General features: G+C 43.5%; 1 protein-coding gene across 1 annotated transcript in view; it reads left to right on the top strand.

Annotated features, from left to right (window-relative positions):
• LAMC1 (laminin subunit gamma 1) overlaps positions 1-24,187 on the top strand; it is a 157,838-nt gene that overhangs the window by 109,570 nt on the left and 24,081 nt on the right. The window contains exons 5-16 of the mRNA XM_060232417.1: positions 1,936-2,124; positions 6,355-6,472; positions 6,885-6,983; positions 8,786-8,922; positions 10,097-10,219; positions 10,556-10,745; positions 11,436-11,548; positions 15,128-15,349; positions 16,976-17,164; positions 18,187-18,432; positions 20,149-20,302; positions 22,249-22,391. Of these exons, the coding sequence (XP_060088400.1) occupies positions 1,936-2,124; positions 6,355-6,472; positions 6,885-6,983; positions 8,786-8,922; positions 10,097-10,219; positions 10,556-10,745; positions 11,436-11,548; positions 15,128-15,349; positions 16,976-17,164; positions 18,187-18,432; positions 20,149-20,302; positions 22,249-22,391 (1,923 nt within the window). The remainder of the gene's footprint in view (positions 1-1,935; positions 2,125-6,354; positions 6,473-6,884; positions 6,984-8,785; positions 8,923-10,096; positions 10,220-10,555; positions 10,746-11,435; positions 11,549-15,127; positions 15,350-16,975; positions 17,165-18,186; positions 18,433-20,148; positions 20,303-22,248; positions 22,392-24,187) is intronic.

Below are 24,187 nucleotides of genomic sequence, written 5' to 3'. Positions count from 1 at the left end.
AGAGAACAAAGGTGCACTTTTATTCCTGTTCTTGGGATAATATCGCTTTCCATATATAAGCAGAGAGAAGTGGTGCATTTAGTATATAGGTTTGGGTGTTTTTTGCAATACACCTCAGTCCCTTTTGTTGCATGCTGGTCTCCCCCCCCATCCCCCATGCACTTGGAATCCCTGACTCATAGTATGGAGGGACAAGAGTTTCTTTTGAGTGCCTCTTTTCTTCCTTTCTTGCAAATGACATTCGCCGAAAGACCCCAACCATCCGTGTGAATCGGACTTTGACGAACCTGATGTCTGAGAGCTCTTGTTCACTCCCTCACATCCTAGACATGAGCTGTTGGGTTTGTCTGCACTAAGGAAAGCAGAAGCCTTTTCCCCCCGCCCCTCACAGGATGCAGCTGGGGGAAGCTGCTCTCCCCGTTATCTTTTTCCCTGCAGCTTGCATGCCAGAGAGGAGTGTAACTGTGTGGGAGAGCTGTGGGAAGGGGGTAGGAGCTATAGCACAGCTGGAAAGGGGTGGAAAATCTGGTACACTCAGCAGCATATCCCAGCCCTCCCCCCCCCTCCCACACCCAGTTTTGTCCATATGCTAATATTTTTCCAAAGTCTGTTTCCTCTTACTCGTGGTGGCCAGTCTTTTAGAGCGGGTGAGCCACAAATAAAGTCCAAGCTGCGAGACTGTGTTTCTCTAGTGCACGCCCCATTCTCCATACTTTGTGATTAACTCCTGCCATTTGTGGACTGAGCTGGAGAACCAACAATAAACAGCACTGGAAGGAGGGGTCTGACTCGATAACAAACAGACAACTGGCCTGGGAGCTTTTTCCAGGCTCCCCGCCCGATCTCCAGCATAGCTGCAATTCCAAGGACTGCCCCACATCATACAACTCAATTTCCCGCAGACCAAGGACTTTCCACCCTAGTACAAGACAGAGCTTTGACAGAGTGTTCTTCATATGCACCTCAGCTGCTGTTCCTCCGTTCTCTAATTGCACACTGGCATAACTGAGGTGCACAGGTGAATTCTTCACCAAAGCCTCGGCATGACAGGGTTGCAGACTTTTCTGTGTTCAGGTCAGGAGTTGGCAAGTGGAGTGCTTTCCTCTGTTCTTGCTTAGTTTAAAATATTCCTGGGGTTTTTAATATGCTGGCCCAAGCTGTTTTATAGCCAGACATGTAGGTTCCCATGCACTAAATCAGGAATGTCAATGTAATCTTCTGCATTTGCTACTTGAGGCACCTGTGCCAAGTTTGACAATCCCACATATCCAAGGAAAGGCAGCCATGATAATTTGTTGAAGGCCTGAACCCAAAAGCATTGTATAAGCCAGTGATCTCTGATGTGGCACCTGTGATAGATTTCAGAGTGATAGGTTTTATAGTGCCCCCTTGATGTTTTGACAGAAGCATCCCTTCCCAGAGCAGAAATCCAGTCCTGGTTTCCTTTTATCTCATTGGAACTTCAGAAAAGTTCAGGAGTTATCCTGTTGCTTCTGTAGGAAGAAGTACTAATTCAAAACAGCTGCCTTCACCATAGGGTGATGCATGACTTGAGAGCTCTTTGGTTGACCTTAGCACCTCATGACAGCCATATTGTGGTAGCATCCGCTCCCCATTCTCAAGGTTCCAAAAGTAGTCACAGGCACAATAAGTTGGTACACCTAATGTAGACAGCTCGTCTGCTCTTTCAATTAACATTGTATACAAGCAAAAACGGTTGCTTGTTTTCTGGCATCTCGCTTCACATCCACTCCCAAACTGTTTGACTTTTAAATTGTTCTGCATGCTCAGAACATCTGCCTTGGAACATCTACAATGTTTGTATCATTTGCTTCTGGAACTGTTGCAGCGGAAAGGTAGAGGGTGAGGAGGATTGAGGGGAAAGCTTGTCTTAATTCAGCTAAAAATAAATTTGTTCTTCACCTTGCCTCGCAGCCTGTAACTGCAACAGACGTTCCCAGGAGTGTTACTTTGATCCTGAGCTGTACCGTTCCACAGGCCACGGTGGCCACTGCACAGGTTGCTTCGGTAACACTGATGGACCCAACTGCGAGAGGTGTCGGGAAAACTTCTACCGTCTTGGAAGTGAGGAAAACTGTCTGCCGTGTAATTGCAATCCTGTTGGTGAGTGGGAAGGAACACTAGGGCCCTGTTCACACAGCATGTTGAGTCCGTGTTAAACTGACCTGGTTCTGTTTTGAATATCTTTGTTCCGGATATTATTGATCAGACTGCCATACTGCAATTCGAATCACCCTGCAGTGAAATCGTCTTCTGCCATTCACACGACGGCACCATGCGGTTCTTTTCCCCTCCACTTTTATGTGCATTATGTGCATGCATGCATTATGCACACACGCTCATTATGCGCATGCGCATAGGTTAAAACATTATGTAGTTATGCGCATATCACTAAGTAGTAAAAAAATTGGTGACCATAAACCGGACGTCTAAGGCTCATTTTGCTCCGGGACAGCCTTCAGACATCCGGAAGTTGGTCGAGAACTATCCAGATGGGAAAACTACAAGGTGAAACTGGAGTTCAAAAAACGCTGCAAAGGAGCAGGTAACAAAATACTCCGGTTCCGAGAAGGATTGGTTGGGGGGAGGCGGGCTATGAGTTAATACCGGGAGGCAGATGTTGCTGTCCAATCAGCCACTTTTAATCCGTATGGAACAGCAGCGACAACTGATTATACTGTGCGTCTGAACAGCCCCAATATTTCTGTGTTGTTTAACTACGAAATGTGCTACAAAAAGCACAAGTGAGAGAATTGTTAGCACTTCATTTGCATCATATATTGCTAAGGTTGCCAGCTTCAGGCTGAGAAATACCTGGAGATTTTGGGGGCAGAGCCTGAGGAGGGCAGGGTTTGGGGAGAAGAGGTACAGTGCCACAGAGTCCATCTTTCAGAAGTGGTCATTTTCTCCAGAGGAACTGATCTCTTTCACCTGAAGATCAGTTCTAATCCCACCAGTTCTCCAGCCACCACCTGAGGTTGGCAACCTTATATATTGATGTTTTCAGTGGGGAATCAAGTGGGTGTGACGTGACCCTCAAGTGAACTTTGGTGAAAGGACTGATTGAATGTCTGTGTTATATGTGGAAGGAGAGTTTATGTATTGCAAGGGGTTTTGTTTTGTTTTTTTCCAAAACAACAAAGTTTATTAACCAATATACATGTACAAAAACAACTAAAAACAACAATAACATAAATATACAACATTCACAATAAACACCACCTACTTCCCCCCAACACCAAGAGTTTAAGGGGTATTTCCATAACACAAATTCGAATTCCTCATATCAATTCCCATACTTTTTATCCATGAATACAGTGTATTCATGTATTGCAAGGGTTTTGAAGGAATGCTGTTGATGGCACACTGCATTTTGCATCGTAGTCCTCCTTTTTCACCCTGTGAAGCCCCCCTCAGCAGAGCCAAGGCTCACATCGGTACTGGAGGGGGCAGCTGTGTCCCCAAATGCAGCACCTTCTCCACTTGAAATGGGGGCTCACTTTATTCCTTTTTGCTGATCATCCTAGTGTTTGAAGGGGAAGGACAAGCTTCGACCTTCCCGATACTCTCTAAATTCTGTTTCCTGATCATACTACAATGTCAGCAGCTTCTTAAGTTCTCAGGGCTACAGATTTGATTTTCATTCCCTTTTTTAAAAACCCTGGGGAAGTCTTTAGCTGAAGTTAACAAATTCAGCTGCTTGGTCATAAGCCATAAACACAAATGTCATCGCACACTCTGTGTGTAAAATAAGAACAAAATTTTGCACACTTGGCTGTTGATAACCAGGTTTACATCATGTGCCCAATTTTTTTTTCCAGCTACAAAGCCGTCTTGTTGGCTGTTTTGACACAAAGGTAGAATATAAATGCTGTTAATGAAGTACATAGAATATTAAGGTGAAAGAGCAAACATCTGTTGAGATTGCAGTGCATTTGTCCATCTGAGCCTGCCTGTGCTGGAACATTCTTTTCTTGGTGCTATCTTTTGTTTGCATATATTCTAGGATTTCCACCCTTAAGAGCTTTTGATCCAGAGAGGCTATCTGTGTCTTTCTTTCCCTCTTAGCACTAGTGTTTCCCTTTATACTGTCTGACAGATGAAACCTTGCCAAGTACAAATGTTGGGTAGTGTCACAGCAATGATGGTTGGTTGTTTAGGTCTTCCAAGGGCAAATCTTAGAAGCCTTGATAAGGAACAGTGAAACCTTACAATATGTTCCATGACACACAGCCAGCCAGTGTGTATTTAAAGTGCGAGTGTTGATTTAAGGTGGTATTTTTGTCTGAGTAATTGTTTTCTAAATAATTATAGACTAGACAGAAGAATGCTGACTGTATATGGTATAGAGTTTTGTGAGTTCTTTGTTGATAAATGATTCTGCTTTTGTTTAATCCTTTCGAAACCAGCAGATTTTGTTCCTCTCTACAACTTTTTTCTAGCCTGAAGGTGAAGCATTCCCTTTCTTATCTAATGAACAATGTTAGTTTTTTCAAATATTGTTTGTCCCATAACGTACTGATGCTTCCTGTACTTAAAACTAGTAATTTTATTTGGATGCACCTTAATTTAAAAGGTATCCAATCACATCAGGACCCAGTTCAGCTGGACTTTGACTTAGAAAGTCTGTGGGTTTTCATAGGGCTTAGCAACTGGGGACCACTAGGCCACATCTGGCTCCTTCAGGGATCCTAGTCCCAGTCTACAACATAGCTGTGAAGGAGGTGTGGAGAAATGGAATTTCTGCAGCAACAGAAGTTACCATCAGGATACTTCAGGGCATGGGAAAAATGAGTCAGTGGCCCATATAATTTTCAATGATTTTCAGAGGGACCTAGCAGGAAAAATGGTTGCTGGCCTGTGCTTCTTCAGGTTGGCCACTTACATTTTATTTATTTGCTTTATTCTATCCCATCTTTCTCCCCAGTGGGGGGATCCAAAACAGTTTACCTTGTTCTCCTCTGTTTTATCCTTATGACAATCCTGTGAGGTAAGTTAGGCTGAGCGTGTGTAACTGACCAAGGTCACCTAGTGAGCTTCCATGACAGAGTGGGGATTTGAATTTGGGTTTCCCAGATCCTAATCCAACATTTTAACCATTATACCATGCTGTCTCTCAGCTCTCCCTTCTTGAGCTGGAGTCCTGCTCTGTGTTTGCTTAGTGTGAGACTGAGTTCATGGAGCCAGTTCTAAGAAGTCTGGTGGCCGATACCTCACTTACTTCAGGAAAAAGTTAAAATTTGGTGGTGGATTGGTGGTGTTGCTGGGTCTAATGCTGACTAGATTGTATACAGCCTTAATCCTCAGTCAGATGACAGAATCTTGACTGTACTGCTGTGCTCTACAGCTGACATTTAAAGGCTTTTCATACAGCAGAGCTCAGGCAGCTGAGTAGCCCTTCATATAGAAAGTTCCCTGAACATTTTGTTTAAAAAATTATATGTTAATCTAGACCTTGAGATGCTAGGTTCTGTGTGTAGAAGTTTGGAGAGGGAGAATATTACATTATGTGAGCCTCACTTGAAGTCTGATGTAATATAATTGAGAGACAGGTTTACTGTGTCAGTGAGCAGGAGAAGGTCTCTGTCTGTTTGGATATGGGTTTAATTATTCTGTTGCTCTTATACTTTATATAGAAGTTTGTAAATTTTGTTGTTTAAACTGCAGTATGTTGCTTACAGCATATGGAAAAGTGGGATAAAAATCACTCTTAAATAATTTTATTTTAAACTTTTCTGAGGCCATTGTTATAGACAGACAACTGAATGGTATCCTGCCAGTAAAACAAAGATATTTGCCTCAGTGGGAAAGGGACTGAGGTGTTGAATGTTAGGCAGTGAGCGTGAATCAAGGAAAATTAAGTGAAGTGTTTGCTCTAACTGTGATGCAGACTATATAATTATGGGGTTGGAGGGACCATCTTAAGGTGGATAACAGAAGTAGTAAAACAGAAATGAAAGAACTTGAGAGAAGGCGAGTGGAAAGGCCATGTGAAAACTGAATTATTGATAATTTAAATACCCAGTGTGCCTTTAATGTTCTAACAAATAACCTAAATCTTACATACTTTAGTGGTCACGCCATTGATGCAATTTATGCTTTTAACTTTCAGATTGGAAATGCTGAGGGTGTTTTGCGCATAATCCAGAGTTGCTTCTAGTCACTGGATTGGACAAAGTGCAGCCTGACTAGTTTTGGTGTTGACCGAAATAATAATGAGTGACCTTCTCTACCCATTTGAGAGTCATACTCTGTGACACAGTTGGAGGACTGAGGTGTATGTCTTTTTCCTTTTCTAAGAGCACTGTCTTAAATCTGTTTTTGTTTTCACAGGGTCTCTCAGCACACAGTGTGACAACTATGGGCGGTGTAGTTGTAAGCCCGGGGTGATGGGTGACAAATGTGACCGATGCCAGCCGGGATTCCACTCTCTCACAGAGGCTGGTTGCAGGTAACTAAATCAAGTGGGAGGTGGAGGAAATTGCATCAAGAGAGAATGCCAGCTCTTGAAATTTTGTTCTGTTATGTCTGGTCATGGAGAGGTGGTAATGAAGCAACAGAGGTGGTTGAACAGACTGCACTATTTCACAGTATCAGTGAAGACTTTCATTCTTTGCCATTCCAGTACATTAATAAATCTCTGTAAATGGGAATCTGGAATCTAGCACAGCATGTAAATGACTGGGCTAGTACCTTCCATGCTGATGGTTGGTTTTCAGGGAGTTTTAACATAGAGTAGTATTCAATATGTGCTTTCCTTCCCACCTGCAGTCTGAAATGGTTCAACCCATTCTGCCTCCTCATGCTTACACTAAGCCTTATGGTCCCTAATGTTCAGACTGTCTCTTTTGTGTCTTCTTCAGGCCATGCTCTTGTGATCCTGCTGGAAGCACAGGTGAATGCAATGTGGAAACAGGGCGCTGTGCATGCAAGGACAACGTAGAAGGATTCAACTGCGAGAGGTAATTTGGTTTGGCAGTATGCTTTGGAATTGTCAGATGCGGGTCAGTCTATCCCTTTTGTATTTTGCCCTCACCCCAAGGATCTCAGGGCAGCACATGTGGGAGTTACCTTGTTGTATACTCACAAATACCATTGAAATAGGTTAGCTAGAGAGAGAGCATCTCTGAGATCACTCAGGAATAGTTTCATGCACAGCAGTGCTCTTGCATTACCTGGTTCACAATGTGTACCACTAATCCTAGCCACCCCTACCCAGCTTCATGTTGACTTATTTCTCACGAACAGCAGGTCAGATGGTGAACTATTCTCTGACTGTACCACTTCAGCTTGCAGGTAGAGGTTTACACGAATGAATAATCTTCCGTTCCAAAAAATTGAAGGTGACACCCATTTCCTTCATAGTGCAGGTTTCTGTCTGCAGGGTGTGTGTGTGTATGTTTGGAACAGTTGGTCATTTGAGCCTCACCTGCAGTCTGAAGTGTAATAGTCCACAGGCCCAGGTTTATATCTCATCTGCTGTTTCTGGAGTGTGTCTTTGTGGTATTTTGTTTGTGTTGTGGAGTAATGCATGCTTTTCCAGAGCAAATACAAAGTATGAATCTAATTATCTGCAAGAGTGGTATATCTTTTGAGAGGGTTGCTATTCTCCCAGCATGCATATATGTTAAAGGTTTGCATCTGTCATTCAGACTTACTGGCTGCTGGAAACTGTGATGCAACGCAGGAATATCCACAGCAAGTGTAGTTGTTATATGAAGTGTGGGGTCATGCTCTTGTAGGGATTCAAACACACCATTCTAGCAGCTGAACTGCAGGGGAAGGGCAATTACCACTTGCCTGCTCTTCTTGTACTCTTCCTAAATGCTTACAGTTACTTTGCACAAAGGGAAGCTGTACTATAGTGGTGCATGAGCACATGAAGCTTTCTTATGCCAAGTTAGGCTATTTGCAAACCAAAGTCAGTATTGTCTCCATTGACTGCTAGCAGCCAGCGTCTCAGGCAGTGTTCCTTCTAAGCTGAGTTAGTGTGAGCTAGCTCAGAGATTTTTAGCCTCTAGCTCACACATTTTTGTCTTAGCTCAGGAGGGATGACCCCAGAGCACACTAATTTATGCAGTAGCTCACAACTTTAATGCCAGTAGCTCACAAAGTAGAATTTTTGCTCACAAGACTCTGCAGCTTAGAGAGTACATTGGTCTCAGGAAGAGATCTCAGGTTCATATGCTACCTTATTCTTTAAGTCAGAGGTCCCCAATCCTTTTCAGCCTGTGGGTACGTTTGGAATTCTGAAACAGTGTGATGAATACAGCTGCCTAAAGGCTGCCACAGAATGGCTGCTGTGGAAGGCAGAGCCAACCACAAAACTGCTGTCACAGCTTACCATCAGTCACCCATAGAAGATCCTTGTGCTGTGGTGGGACCTGCTCTCATAGCAGTTTTTGTTTTTTTTAAAATCTGCACAGCCAGTCAAATCTCCAGAGGCCAGTCAGGAGCCTTGCTAGGCAAGAGCCCCAACTCTCCCTGCCCACTTTCTAAAAACACTTGGCAGTCTCCAGGAAACATGTTGATGGGCGCCGTGCTGGGGACCCCTGCTTTAACTGATGATGGCAGGGACTGGACCTGAGAACCTTCTGCATGCACAGCAGATCTTCCACTTAGCCATGTCCCCCGACCTATCATGATTGTTTAATGCATCGTCACTGTGGCCTGTGACTCAATTAAATGAGACACCTAAAAATGTGTGGATGGATGCAGAAGAAAGGTCATCTGGAGACTGAATACAAATATTTTGTTTGTTTAGGTGTAAACCTGGCTTTTTTAATCTGGATCAAGTAAATCCTAGGGGATGTACTCCCTGCTTCTGCTTTGGACACTCATCTGTCTGTACCAATGCCATCGACTACAGTATCTACAGAATTACCTCCAGTTTCCAGATCGGTAAATTCAGGCTTTCAGACTTGACGTGGATAAGATATGTGTAATGTCTTGCAAACTGTAAAGCTTTAAACTAATTTATCTTCTGTTTCTGTGGCAACTGTGCCCGCATTCCAAGGGAATGATGATCAAACATACTTAAGAGCTCCAGCAACATAAATCAAATCTAGGCAAAACTATAAACTGATAAGACGGCAACAAGAGTCATGTAGATTTTGCAGCAAATTGGTTTGGCAATGGTAACTTCTACAGTAGGTTCAGCTTGCCAAGCAATCAGGAGTATAAACCACGCAAGTATATACCTTTCATGAGATGTGCTTTTATTTTATTTTTTAAAAACAGCTGTTTTAAATTTAGCTGAGTCTTCATTGGAACTCAGTGGAATTTTGTTGAAAAATATTGTGGCCCTGTGTGTTTTGAGTTACAGAGGTTTTTCTGAGAAGCCGAGCTAATCCTAACAGCAAAAAGCAATAGTGTTTGCTCACCACAATTAATTAACTCCATTTCCAGGGCTTTTCTTGTAGGAGAAACTCCTTTGCATATTAGGCCACACTCCCTGATGTAGCCATTTATCCTGGAGCTTATAGTAGGCTCTTTGCTAAGAGCCCTGTAAGCACTTGGAAGATTGGCTACATTGGGGATGTGGCCTAATATGCAAAGGAGTTTCTGCTACAAAAAAAGTCCTGTCTACCTCTAAGAAATAGTTATTATCTGAAATGTATTGGTCTATGGTGTTTTGTCATCCAAGTGACCTGGATAGCCCAGGCTAGCCCAATTTCATCAGATCTTGGAAATTAAGCAGGGTCGTCCTTGGTTAGTATTTGGATGGGAGACCTCCAAGGAAGTCCATGTTTGTGATGCAGAGAAAGTTAATAGCAAACCACCTCTGAACTTCTCATGCTTAGAAAACCCCATGGGTTCACCATAAGTCAGCTGTGATTTGATGGCACTGTCCACCGTCATCACCACTACCATGGTGTTTTGTTACAATACATTATTTCAGAACTCCAGTTGAGAGTTCCTTCTCTCTCATTGAGAGTTCCTTCTCTCTCATTGAGAGTTCCTTCTCTCTTAGACAGGTTAAAATGCAAATACCAAAAAGCACATCTGCGTCTTCTAGGTTAATGTGGGAAGTGGTGGGCCACTTCACCCTTAACTCTCTGCTTGTGATTATCAGGAGAGGAAGACTGGCATGCCGAACAACGGGATGGCTCTGAAGTCTCGGTTCAGTGGATTACAGAAACTCAAGAAATCTCTGTGGTCTCAGAAACACCTTTCCCCATCTATTTCATTGCCCCAGGTATCTAGCAAGAGTGGTATGGCTGTTTACACACATTCATAATATAAAAGGGTAGCCAACGTCCAGATAACACCCAGAGATCTCCTGCTGTTACATTTGATCTCCAGGTAACCAAGATGAGTTCCCCTGGAGAAAATGGCTCCATTAGAGGGCAGATTTTATGTCATTGTGCCCTGCTGAGGTCCCCCCTCCCCAAACTCTGCCCTCCCCAGGCTCCACCCCCCCCAAAAAGATCTCCAGATATTTCCCAACCCCGAGCTTACAGCCCTAGTAATATAATAATATTTGCAGTTAAAGTTTCTACCTTTCACATGATGTTTTTCCTCCCCCTTCTAGGGAAGTTTCTTGGGAATCAAGTCTTGAGTTATGGCCAAAACTTGACATTCTCCTTTCGAGTTGATAGGCGGGATACACGCCTTTCTGCTGAGGACATAGTTCTTGAAGGTGCTGGACTGAGAGTGTCTATACCTCTCATTGCTCAAGGCAACTCTTACCCTAGTGAGAACTCACTAAAGTATGCCTTCAGGTGAGGGACGTGTGTACTTGTATGTGCTTTGTGATTGAAGACATAAACTGCTGCAACCAGAATCTAATGAAAAATTTTGAGTGCAGCATGCCTAGATTAGGAAAGGAATGTTTTACTTATTTCCTAATTTTATTGCACTATTGTAAAGCTTGCATTGTGAGCTTTCAGGCCAGTTTGCAGGTCATTTTCACTGAGTATAGTTTCTTAATCTGCCCTACAGGCTGCCTTTGGTCCCCAGCTCCCATGTCTTGTCCTTTCATAACCCAACTTTGCATATCAATAGAGCAATTTGAACAAAGAGCACAGATTGTCCTGCCATGCATGTATAATACAAATCTAGGCTAACCTTTTCCTGTACAATACCAGACCACCAAATCTTTGTAGAAAAACTTGTATCTCTTAAAACTGTAGCAAGGCACTTAAGAGGAGTTGGGGCAATAAGCTGCTTGAGAATTGATGAGTCGCTTTTGGATTGGACAAGTTTGGGAACCCTTGCTGAAAGGACAAATCACAAACCCTGTGGCTCTGAATTGAAACCGTGGATGCAAAACTCATACAAACCACTGTTAGTTAGGGAGGCAGATGTCCTAGCACAATAACATTGCCCAGTTACTTGATGCGGTTCATAAAATGATCTTGTTCAGTGGCCTGTCTGAATTCTGAAAAAGAGATACTCCTCTTTCTCCACAGACTCCATGAAGCAACGGACTACCCCTGGAGGCCTTCTCTGACACCGTTTGAGTTCCAGAGGCTGCTTCATAACTTAACAGCTATCAAGATTCGTGGGACCTACAGTGAAAGGAGTAAGTCAGCACTCCAGCTGACAGAATCAGATTGAAGAAGTTGCCAACATTATTGGCTGTTTACATAAAAAGGAAGGAATAGGGCATTTACTTACTTTAGGGCATTTGCCTACTTTAGAATGACAGAGACTGGACGAGTTGCGATAAGGTTTATTTATCTTTTCCAGTGATTGTTAAAGTTTGAATAAGCCTGGAGGAAAATCTCACATAATTTCAGCATTTACCAGTAATTCTCAAAACCAAATCAGTGCATTTAGTGGGTCAGTGCTATGCTCAGTCCTATCAATTACCAGTAAATGATGCTTTCCATGCCTTTAATAAGAGTCAAAACAAAGTCTTGTGACTAGCTTGCTGGGGGCCTGCTAAATTGTTACCAATGCATGTCAGGTTTCTGAAACACGCTGTAATTCATCTGGAGCAGACGGCAGTCAGAAAACTGTGGCTGTGTACCTATACTTTTCCTTCACCTGTAGATTTGTTTCTGGAACCATCTACAACAAAAGAGGAAGGAAGTCCTGGTCTAGCTTCCTGTGCCAATGTAGCAAAGTGGCTTGACTCTCAGAGTATGCCCAGGTTTGGATCCCTGTTCAGCAGTATAGTTTGCTGGGTGAGCTTGGAACAGTCTTGGCTTAACCAACCACAGAGCGTTGGTGTGAGGATAAACAGGGGGGGGGGGCAGGGCGGGAATCATGTATTCTGCTCTGAGGTCCTTTGAGAAAGGACAAGGTAAAAACGAGATTCCTCTGTCTTACATGATTAAAAAACCTCATGTTTGGCCTTATTCAGAAACAGTTCAGGCACTGGGGTCTCATGTATACACCAATAGCATTTTAAATATAAAGATAACACACTTGTTGATGCAAACAGGTTATTATACAGCTATTCTTGTTGAGGATTCAGCTGCAATTTCCTGTTGAATATACATTCAGCAACAAACCCATGTTTACTTTCGTTTGCTATGACACATAAAAACTAAACTAGGTGCTTGGTTTATTTACTTTTAGTTTGGAATAGCTATTTGTTTTTTCTAGATTTCTGGATGCAAGGTGAAATGAAGCCATATTTAAGATTCGTTAAGGAGAGCAGGACCAGAATACCAACACAGTTCGTTAGGCTCTTGGCTGTTAATCAAATAAGAACCATGTTTGTTAGCTATTAATGTGAAATGCCCATCGTCACTGTTATGTGGTTGGTACATAATAGAAAGTTGTGAAAACTGCAGTGGATGAATTATGGTATTTATATGGCAGTTCCCATAAAGAGAGATCCAGGTGGGCAGCCATGTTGGTCTGAGGCAATTCCATTTCATACCATGTGAGGAAATGTGCTTGGCACACAAAAGCTCACACTTTGAATAAAACTGTGTTGCCACTGGACTCCAGCTCAGTTCCTGTAGTGCTTCCAGTTCATTATCTCAGTAAAAATCACACTACAAAGGTAGACCAACATTGTCTGTGAACTGCAGTTCTGAAGTATGTGGGACTGAGGTTGATAGAAGAGCTTGCCTGATGACCCCTCCTAGAACTGATTCAAAGCTCTGCCTTGTAGCCTGAACCCCATACTGACGCATTCTGTGCCATCCAGATGTAGGAATTCTGCAGGGTCTGAAGCAGTCAGAATGAGTCTGCTTATAAACATAGCGAACTCAGTTCTGTTTATGTTGTAGTTGTCCAAAGGCTAACATGCATTTTGTAGTCTGACATTGTATGGGTCGTTTGACTTGATTCTTCCTTGCATCCCCACATAATTATTAGACTGTGTACGTGTGTGTCTTGATCTAAGGTTGCCATAACTTAACTCGAGCGTGTTGTGGTGCAGAAAAAGATAATGCTAGTCATGTCTAATATGTTTGGAATTTGGGGGAGAATTGGGGAAATTATGCATACTTATGGGGAATTTCTTCACCCAGGTAGTGGTGGTGATGGTGGTGGGGAGTGGGAAAGCAGAAAGACAGCAGCGTAATTAACATTCCTTTCATTGCTAACGTGCAGGGGCACCTAGGGCTGTGGTTAGATATCTAGAGTTGCTACCCAAAATGTAAACATCCTTGCATCAACATACATTCTCATAAAATTTGCTGAGTACATGAAGCATAGCCCTTCCTAGGAGCACAGGGTGTAGCTGTAGAGATACAGGTCTGCTTAGAAGAGATTCCTGAAACTGGCAGTGAGAAGAGAGTTCCTTCTCTTCCAGTAAGAATTGAGTTTTGTTGTAAGGGCCACAGTATCCATTCATAAGGGATGGGCTTACAAAGTCAGGTGGTCTGGTTGTTCAGTCCAGTCCCTCTGCAAAGGGTCAGAGATGTTACAGGTTCTTCGCTGCCCGTATACGCAGAAGATACATGCAGATACGTATAAGGCAGTAAATGCTCTGTTCTTTGCCCATTCCCATGCTTTTATGAGGAGGATATCTGGCAAGTTCCCATCCCTTCCAGAGCCTCTTTGCCCTGTTGAGCAAAGGGACCTACCCTCCCCGATACCTAAATGTTATACACAGGCCAGGTGCAGACATGATGTTGGCTCTCAGCAAAGTATTGAAGGGCAGTCTCTTGAAACTATCTCCTAATGCAAACTCCTATCCACACCGAGTGGGAAGAGGACCATCTTGTCCCAGTGTTGTTCAGCCTGCTGACTAAGCTCTCCTCACAAGTCCTGCTCTCACTCTGTGGCTCTCCCTTCAGAGACAATTTGTTGCAGTGGCTAGGCGTGCGAATTCTTATCTGGGAGAACTGGGTTTGATTCCCCACTCCTCCATATGTACCTGCTGATGTTACCTTGAGCAAGTCACAAGTGCTCACAGAGGTCTTCCTCTCAAGAGCAGTTTCTGTCAGAACACTCTCCTCGCATGTCTGTTGTGGGGAGAGGAAGGGAAAGGAGATTCTAAGCTGCCCTGAGAGTCCCTCAGGCCATGAAGGGCTGGGTATAAATCCAATGTTATCTTCTTCAAAGTTTTTTCATTTATTTATTGGAATAGTTATAAGCCACTTTTCCCTTTGGTTCACAACTGAAGCTTTCCTCCAGGCTAAAGAGCCTTCCTCCAACTTAAATGGTTCTTCCATGGGAGGGAGACTGCTTGGGGGCAGTGTAAACCTTGACCTCAGTCTTACTGGGGTGGTGAACCTGCAGCCACATTATGCCATTTCAGAAAGTACATAGCAATTCATATGATTGGATGTTCTTTCACGCAAAGTAGTTTTCTCCACATAAAAACTTAGCATGTCAGTGAAAAGACAGGGCCAGAACCCTGACCCTTTCTAGACTGGTGACAGATCCTCAGTGTCATAAGAACATGAGAAGCCATGTTGGATCAGGCCAGTGGCCCATCCAGTCCAACACTCTGTGTCACACAGTGACCAAAAAAACCAAGTGCCTTCAGGAGGTCCACCAGTGGGGCCAGGACACTAGAAGCCCTCCCACTGTGGCCCTCCCTCCCCCCCAAGCACCAAGAATACAGAGTATCACTGCTGCAGACAAAAAGTTCCAACGATAGTTTGGAACAGATAATTTGGTCACAAATAGTTTGGTCCTTTATTAACCTTGCTGATAAGCATGTGTGCTGATGTTTGCTTCCCCCCCCCAGATGCTGCATATCTGGATGACGTCACCATTATGAGTGCTCGACTTGGGTCTGGAGTACCAGCCACATGGGTGGAAAGCTGTACGTGTCCCACGGGGTACCTGGGCCAGTTCTGTGAACGATGTGCCCTGGGCTATAGAAGGGAAACCCCTAGTCTCGGTCCCTATAGTCCATGCGTGCCATGTTTCTGCAATGGACACAGTGACACCTGCGACCCTGAATCAGGTAAGAACCCTCTCAGGGATGCCAAGGGTGCTTAAGCCAAAGTAATTAAGCACAGAAACAACATGGGAATGAACTTTCCCAGGTGATCTCAGGGAACTAAAGTCTCAACCTGTTACTTTTGAAGCTTTATAGGGCCTGGTGAGATCTTATTGGCTGATTGAATCACCTGACATTGCTGCAGTACTGTCTTCTACCTAACCGCATTAGTGGTAGCTCTTTTCAGCAGAAATCTGGTCTGGTAGCTGTCTTTTCTGGCAAGCTGCCATTGCAGTGCAGAGCTGAAGGTGACAGACTTAGAGTTTCTGGTTTGAGACTCTGCCACCTTTGAGCCAGGAAGCCTTGGCTGAAATGCCACAGCCTGAATCACACATAAGTATTTCCCCTTTTTTACAGTCCTTATCTAGCCTTATCTCTTGACCCAGGGCTAAGCAACCTTTGTGTAATTAAAAAGCCAAATTAACGTCAACATTTAAAGCACAAGGCCAGCAAAAAAGAGCCTGTATCAGAGAACTGCTTTGTATAGCTGAAATTATACAGCTTAACATTACTGATCATTGCTATGTTGATTAATAATCCATAAAGCTACTGCAGCCCAAACACTGATTATGGTGAGGCCTTGTTTGGGAAATGGCACAAGTAAAGAATAACAATAAGTAATAAATATACAAAGGAGCAGCTTGCACAGTTGTTATAGTGCACTGGAATAAATCTGTGCATGATGTGTACTTGGATAACAGGCAACTGTTCGTCTGTCATTTCCCTTTCTGTAAGGCAGTGGCTCCCAACATTTTTGGCACCAGGGACCAGTTTAATAGAAGATAATTTTTCCATGGACTGGTGATGAGGTGGCGCTGGGGTTTTTGCCATTCCAGGCTGCCCCCCTGCTCACACTCCATGCCTTCCCCCATTGGGGTTTTTAAATGGGGGGGAGACGGGGGCTGTTTCTGCCACCTCTCCGCTAGGTGGCCAGGCGGCAGAAGGCCAATCTGCCTCCCCCTCCCATTTAAAGACCCCCACCGGAGGCTGCGCTGCCTCTTTTGTCTGCCCGGGTCCTTGGTGGGTGGGGGCGGTGTGGCACCTCTGCCTTGCTCCATGACCCGGTTGCTACAAGGCTACAGACTGGTACCAGTCCACGGCCCGGTGGTTGGGGACCCGTGCTCTAAAGCATCACTAAGAAGTCCTTGAATGCCATGAAAATCTTTGCCTGCCGTTCCCTTCACATACTGGTGGTTCTGTGATCCTGCTTATCTCTTCAGTACACTTTAGCTTAAAGAGCCACATTTGGTAGTAGAGGCACAGGTTGTAGGCCTCTGCCTTGGCCATGGCCGTATCCTATACCAGAGGTGGCCAACGGTAGCTCTCTAGATGTTTTCTGCCTACAACTCCCACCAGCCGCAGCCATCAGCCATGCTGGCTGGGGCTGATGGGAGTTGTAGGCAAAAAACATCTGGAGAGCTACCGTTGGCCACCCCTGTTATACGTACGATGTTTTTTGTGTATGTGCTGGCCACATGGTTGGGTTAGAAGAGGCTAGCCACATCGCACTGGATAATCCCGTCCCATCGCAAATCGGCTAGCCACATCGCACTGGATAATCCCGTCTCACCTGTTTTCACTTCAATACAGGAGCGTGCGACTGCAGGGATAACACAGCAGGTCCTCACTGTGAGAAGTGCAGTGATGGCTATTATGGAGACGCAACCACAGGCAGCTCTTCAGATTGTCAACCATGTCCATGTCCAGGCGGCTCCAGCTGTGCCATAGTGCCCAAAACCAGGGAGGTGGTTTGTACTAACTGCCCAGTTGGTACTACAGGTATGCTACTTTATGTGGAGTTTCTACTATATGCAGAGAGATGCTGAGTGCCAGAGGCTTGCAATACTGCAAGGGGGAGCAACACTGTTGAATGGTGCCCTATAAATTATTGTTGAATGTGTTTGCTTCAATATATTGAAGCGTAATTGTTGGATGCATTTAGCAGAAGGCTTTGTAGTAAGTCTCCCCCGGTGCAGGAAAAAGTAACCCAAGCTACTTATGCTTTTCCAAGGCCATTGAAGAACAGACATGGGACTCCGCCTAGCTGGAGACCTATGTTATCCTGCTGGATCTGGGTGCACAGGGAGGAAGAAAATAGTAAAGTATGGCTGTGCAGCATAAGATGCCTATTGTATATAAAACCAGGAAACTCCTTGCAAACTCCACACAAGCAGTTGAGCCACTGTATCCTTTCAGGGCTTATCGTGCTGTTGAAATTACCTAAAAGGTTGTCAGATGGAAGAGAGGAGGGACTAGATGTCATGGGCTCAAGTTACAAGCAAGGGGAACCTCCACCACACTGGAGCCCTTCATGCAGAAGCCGGGCAGCCTTCTGTTGGAAATGCTTTAGCTTTGGATTTCCTGTATCGAGCAGGGAGCTGGACTTGATAGCTTACATGGTCTCTTCCATTCCGAGGACTCTGTGGCTACAAACCTGCTGCCTTTTATTGTCAGCCTAGCACTCCCCCCTCCCCCCAGTTTGATGGTGGTATGGGCTGGTTTGATAATGGTGTTGTGTTCAGTCATGTATTTTGTTGGTTTTTAACTCATTCCGTTGTTTAAGTGTTCTAAGTCACCACAACCACGCTATATGGGTGGATAAATTGATGGATTGGTGGATGGATAGATAGATTGATAGACAGACAAACAGACACACACACACCTACTTTTGAGGAAGAGTACTAACTTATAAAAAATTATTTAAGAAGAGTATTAACTTTTGAAGAATATACTAATATAGCCACCTCTTTGGAATTATCATCTTTTTTGGGGGGGAAATCCTTACTTTTCTGCCCTTGCAGGTAAAAGATGCGAGCTGTGTGATGATGGCTATTTTGGGGACCCTCTTGGTGAGAATGGCCCTATCCAGCTTTGTCGCCTGTGTCAGTGCAGTGATAACATTGACCCCAATGCTGTTGGTAACTGCAACCGCTTAACAGGAGAATGTCTGAAATGTATCTACAATACAGCTGGTTTCTATTGTGACCGGTGCAAAGATGGATTTTTTGGGAATCCTTTAGCTCCAAATGTGGAGGACAAATGCAAAGGTAAGTGTCATTCCTGTCTGTAATATCAAAGCAAGAAACACCTAACAGCTTTTTATTAGGATTAACCAAGCTTGAAAGGCTTGCATGCACTGTTCTGTGTCATTTTGGTTGGTCCTAATAAGGATATATTGCATTTTTGAGGGGTGGGGAAGGTTTAACATTTGGCCCAGTGCTGGCTACCGGAAACTTTTCCTGCATTAAAAACCGGGGGATCACAACATGCAGTAGTTGTTCGATCCAGGGGGGCAAGCACACACATCTCCCCCCTACACGGTACCTTGAAATCTATTGAAATTTTACATCTCTAATCTTGGCAGATTTTTGAAGGGGTAACACTTACATATAAATAATAAAATTATTATTTGTTATTAAATATTTGTTATTGGGGGACTTTCAGAGCAGTGTGCTTGTGCAGCACGTAACTGCAGCAAGAAGGGAACTTGGAAAAACTGTAATTCTTGTCCTCTTATATGAGCAAAGTTCAAGTCTGTGCAGATTCCCCTTTTCACACACTAAGAAAAAGAAGGGAGATTCTTGCTGTATCCCCTTGGGGCAAACATGACTTACTGTTCTAGAATTTTTTTTCCCTCCCGGGTGGGTGAGGAAGGAAGAATGTCTGCAAGAAGTAAAAACCAGTTAAAATTGCTTTTTAAAGCTACATTAATGAAAGCATTGGATCCAAATGTTCATCACTAGGAAATATTTATATTACTCCAGTTTTATCCAATTTCACAGGTAGAACCAATCAGTCTTCTGTTTCTCTCTTTCTTGGAGACTGTTGTAATGAAACAACCCTTAAAGTAGCAAGATTTTGTGCACAGTCATGTTTAATCAGACAGAAGTGTACAACCCAGTCTTAATATTTTAACCCAGTATTGCATTTTATGTTTATTGTATCTAGTGCATTTAAGATATGGAACTATTTGTTAATGACATATATTAGTACCTAGTATCCAGAAGACTAGTTCAGAATTCTTGGATTGTAATAAACTTGACTTGACCTGACACACTAGAAAATGCCTAATACCTCTCCCTTGATAAATAACTTTGGAGGCTCGCAAGGATTGACTTCTTATTTCAGAATTAGGTTGTGAGTGCTGACCTAGTATCCAGAAGACTAAAGTTCAAATCCCTATCCTTTCTGCCATAGAAATTAACTGTGTGGTCTTGGGCTTAGTTATAGACTTTTAGCCTATCCTACCTTATAGAGATGTTGCAAGGATAAAATGAGGAATGAAGAATCAAGTATATTTCCCTAATATTGTTGAAGGAAGGGTGGGAATAAAGGTCGTTTGATAGAATGAGGTGGACAGGCCAAATGAGGAATGTTTGCCAAAGATCAGTGAATGCTTTCAGCTGATTATTACAAGATGGTTCCTCTATTAGTAATGATGACCTTTTGTACTATTTGACTTTTTTTTTATCTTCAACTTGTACAATAACTTGCTTGTCTTTTCTCCCCCTTGGGGATATTGCATAAACACACATATCATGTCTTGCGTAAAGAAAATATTGAAATACAGACTAGAATTCTGCAGAAAACTTAATTTTTGCCTTTCCCCTGTAAGGGAAGATGTGAGAGTTTTATTTTCCTCACCCTGCTTCCCCTTATCAAGAAGCTGTCTCAGAACCCTTCTTTGTCACATTCTGCCTGTTTTTTTTAATTTCTTTCTCTCTCATTGCACGTGTTGATGCTCTCCTTTTCTGCTCTTGCAGCTTGCAACTGCAATCCTTATGGCACAGTGAATGTGCAGACAAACTGCAATCAAGTAACAGGACAATGTGAATGCCTCCCGCATGTCACGGAGAGGGCCTGCAGCTCCTGTGAGCCTGGGTTCTATAACCTGCAGAGTGGGCGTGGCTGTGAGAGGTGAGCTGGTCCTGTTTGCTCTGGCATTGGTACCTTTGGAGGCAGGGTGGCTACCCAACATGGATATGTGCAGTCTGCTGATGCAGTTTCCATGGTGGTTTGTTCTGTTTATCCCATGCTTTTTCAGCGATTGTCACTCAAAGTGGTTTATGTCACTAAGAGGCAGGCTTTGCTCTCTTGTTCAAAATCTATGAAGACAAGACATGGAGATGATGATACTGTCCACTGGCCCTTATTCTTATGGTGGATGACAAAGGAAGAGTGTCCTTTCCCCTCTTTTCTCAACCTCAGGGCAACTGGTGGATGAAGCAAAGTTTTGTCTGGTAGGAAGAGGGGGAAACAAGTTTATAGGTCAATGAAAACATTGTCCAAGAATAGATTTGTTATAAGTTTTGTTAAAGCCAGCTCTTAGTTAGAAGCTTCTAGAACAAATTCACTTAAAAAAATATATATATATATATGCACTTTCTTCCTTGTTACTTCTTAATCCTGGAACCTCCTTTGCAGAATACTTACAGAGGTTCGAAAGCAGTCCGGCTTTCCTCAACTTTTTCAGTCCTGGCCTGGACTTGGTGGAACGCTGTGCCAGAAGACATCAGGGCCCTGTGGGATCTTTTACAATTTCACAGGGCCTGTAAGGCAGAGATGTTCCGCCAAGCCTTTGCATAAGGATAGTGACGGTCGCCGTGCTGGCACCTTTTTCTCTCCACCCCCTCTTGGGGGGATCCCCCCACCCCTGATGTGATGTAATGACTGAATAAGAGTGCTTTAAAGACACCATCAGGGTTTGTAATCTTTTTAATGTAACTGATTTGATATATGTGTATTTTTTTTAATGCTGTACATTGCCCAGAGCCTGACACTAGCCGGGATAGGGCAAACCATCAAATACAATAAGTAATAATAAATAATACCTACACAGTACCCACCTGTGTTGTTTCCTCCTTTAGATCCCCACCTTGTTCTGTGGCTTTCCATGCCCCTTCTCACTTGCCCACAAAGTGTATTCATAAATTAACCCCAAGTACTTGCACCTAACATATGCCTAGCATTTACCCCATTACTTTGCCTTGGTCTTCCTCCCTCTGTCCAGATGTAGATTGTAAACATCCTGGGGCAGGGACCTGTCATCTGCTTATGCTGCTTTGTAAAGTGACACATGTATCCATGAAGCAATGGTAAACAAATAATAATACACAAAAAATGGGGTCTGTTGACTCCTGTTTTATTATTGGATTTTCACCAGCATTAAGATAACAAATTTTAGGCCAAACCAAACAAACAAAACCAACAATTTAACTACTCAGAGAATTAAAGCCAAAAGGGAGCTTGGTGATTGTAAATATTTGCACTGTACATTGTACAATGAGGCCACATTATTAGTGGCTGAGTTTCTATGGTTAGTACAAGGCCATGCTTCTAATTGAGTGCAGCTGGAAGTTGAAATCGAAATATTTACCCTGGGCTGAATAGGGAGGGGTAGGCAGTGCCAGGATTTTCATAATATTCCTTTTAGAACAGATTTGCAAGTTCTATCTCTTGTGATGTTATCTAAGAAGAGAAATAAAACCACTGGTGTGTGAATTGTGTTTCTTTCACACCTAAGTTCAGAAGTGCTGAAACAGTGGTTAGGCTACAGGTTCTTAATTCTGTTACTTTGAGAAGCAATGGACTTTAAAGGATTAGTTACTGAGTCAATTTATTAAGCCTAAAATTCCTTCTGTGAGTTTCTTGTGTGTTTGGTTAAGTTTCTTTTGATTATATGCATTTGTCACTAGATAGTAATTGACATATAATCTTTTATTCCATACCGGTGTTAGGAGTGCAGTGAACTGCTCTTGGGGCAAATGTGAATCTTGTTTCCTGGGCATATGAAATCCTGGTGTGTTGTGAACCATGTGCTTGTGTTTGATGCTCAAAACCACTCACTGCCTTGTTTCCCCCAGATGCGACTGCCATCCTCTGGGTTCCACTAACGGGCATTGTGACATACAGACTGGGCAATGCGAGTGCCAGCCAGGGATCACTGGTCAGCGTTGTGAGAGGTGTGAGGCCAACCATTTTGGATTTGGTCCTGAAGGCTGCAAACGTAAGGGGGAGCGGGGAACACATATTTTTCCATCTCATCTTGCATCTGTTTGTGGTCTTCCTCCACTTCCTCTGGATCTGCTTGCTTTTGGTTGTCTTGTTCTGTTTATGCTTTAAGAAACCATCTCTCAAAGTGGTTTGTATCAATAGGTCACCTGTCCTCAGTCTTAACAGCCAAGCAGATAGGGTAGGGGAAGAGGGGTGAAGAAGAAAAAGAGATTTGTTTGACAGTGTCAGAACCTTCTTTGGTTTTATGTCCCATTAGGGCCTGGCTAATCTTCCACTGGTGGCAGTTTTGCTTGGATGGAGGTGGCACTTATGTGGTCCTTCGGCCGGTGGCAGAGCCCAAGGCATTTCTCCCCTCACTTCTGTAGTTTCAGAGCAACTGGCAAGACCATCAAGAGGGTGGGGACAAAATTCCAGGGTCCCTAGTCATCCTTGAGTGCCAGTGGAACTGGGCAAATCATATTTTAAAACAATGTTTGGGATAAATCTTGTTTGAGTAAAGGTGTGCATGCCAAAAGAATCGTTGTCTGGGGAGCCTGTGGTGGCACTTGCTAGTCTTGGTAACTGGCAGCTGGAGATGAGTTCATTTTGGTGAGGGAGCGGGGAGTGGAAATAAGCTTCCTGTGGCTGTTCATTTCTGGCAGAGAGCATGATACCATTTTTCCCCTTTCCCTGTATCTTGTCATTGTGCATGAACTTCACGTCCAGTGAGGATGTGTGTGTGTGTGTTGGGGGGGGGGGTACATGTCTGTCTTTCCCTCCAGGGCATTCTGATTACGTTTATTTGTAAACCATCTGCTGCTCCTTGTCACAAACACTTGTGCTGAATTTTGTCCCAGAACTGACCTATTTTTTTTGTTACTCCTACGCCTCTACTGTGGAATGTAACTCAGACTTGAAAACATGCAAAAGTGTGTAAAATTGGGACGTACATAGGAATGTATTTAAGTCTTCCAGTCTCTTAATATTCCAGTCTCTTAATATCTTCCAGTCTCCAATCTTAATATTTTAAGACCAAATTAAATGTTTGTTTTAGTGCTGGTTCCTTTCAAACTTAGAGCCAGCCAGAGGACTGACTGCTGTGGTTCTCTTCTCCAGAGCTATTTCCTTCGCTCTTCTTCCTTGTTTTAACCACCATTGTATACTGAATATGCACTGATGCCATCCATGGTGTCTTCTTAAACAAATACTGAAGCAGTGGGTTGAAGTGAACTAGGGAGATTTGGTTTGCAGTGGTTCACATTAAATGTGAAGCCATGTTTCATGGTGGCACGGATGAAGGAGAGGGAATCACTCTGGAGACGGGATGGAGAATGCACATTCAGTCACGCTTCTGGCTTCCAATCACTGTGTTGTGTAAGGTGGCAGAGCTGGGGGCCTACAATTAGCCACCCAAGTTACCTTGTTGTTCTGGTAAGTAAAACTTGAAAATGAATGGGAATTCATGATAGCTAAAAATGTTCATCTTGTTACATGGTAGACCATGAGCATGGTCTCACCTGAATGGATTTAATGCATTAAAATGTGATGCAAGAAGCAACCCTCCTATGATGTAGTTCTTGTAAAGAGCTGATGAGATGGCACATCCCTGCCATATTGAGGAGAGGGCTAGGCAACCCTTTTCTCTGATGCATCCTAATCTTCTGTGTGATGTGCTGTGTGTATGTATTCTGCCCTGACCTGGATAGCCCAGGCTAGCCTGATCTTTTCAGATCTTGGAAACTAAACAGGGCCAGCCTTGGCTAGTATTTAAATCAGGGGTGTCAAACGTGCAGCGAGGGGCTGAATCAG

This window comes from Heteronotia binoei, chromosome 2 (assembly GCF_032191835.1).
Source record: "Heteronotia binoei isolate CCM8104 ecotype False Entrance Well chromosome 2, APGP_CSIRO_Hbin_v1, whole genome shotgun sequence".
Taxonomy (NCBI): domain Eukaryota; kingdom Metazoa; phylum Chordata; class Lepidosauria; order Squamata; family Gekkonidae; genus Heteronotia; species Heteronotia binoei.
This window is presented reverse-complemented; position numbering and strand designations above follow the sequence as displayed.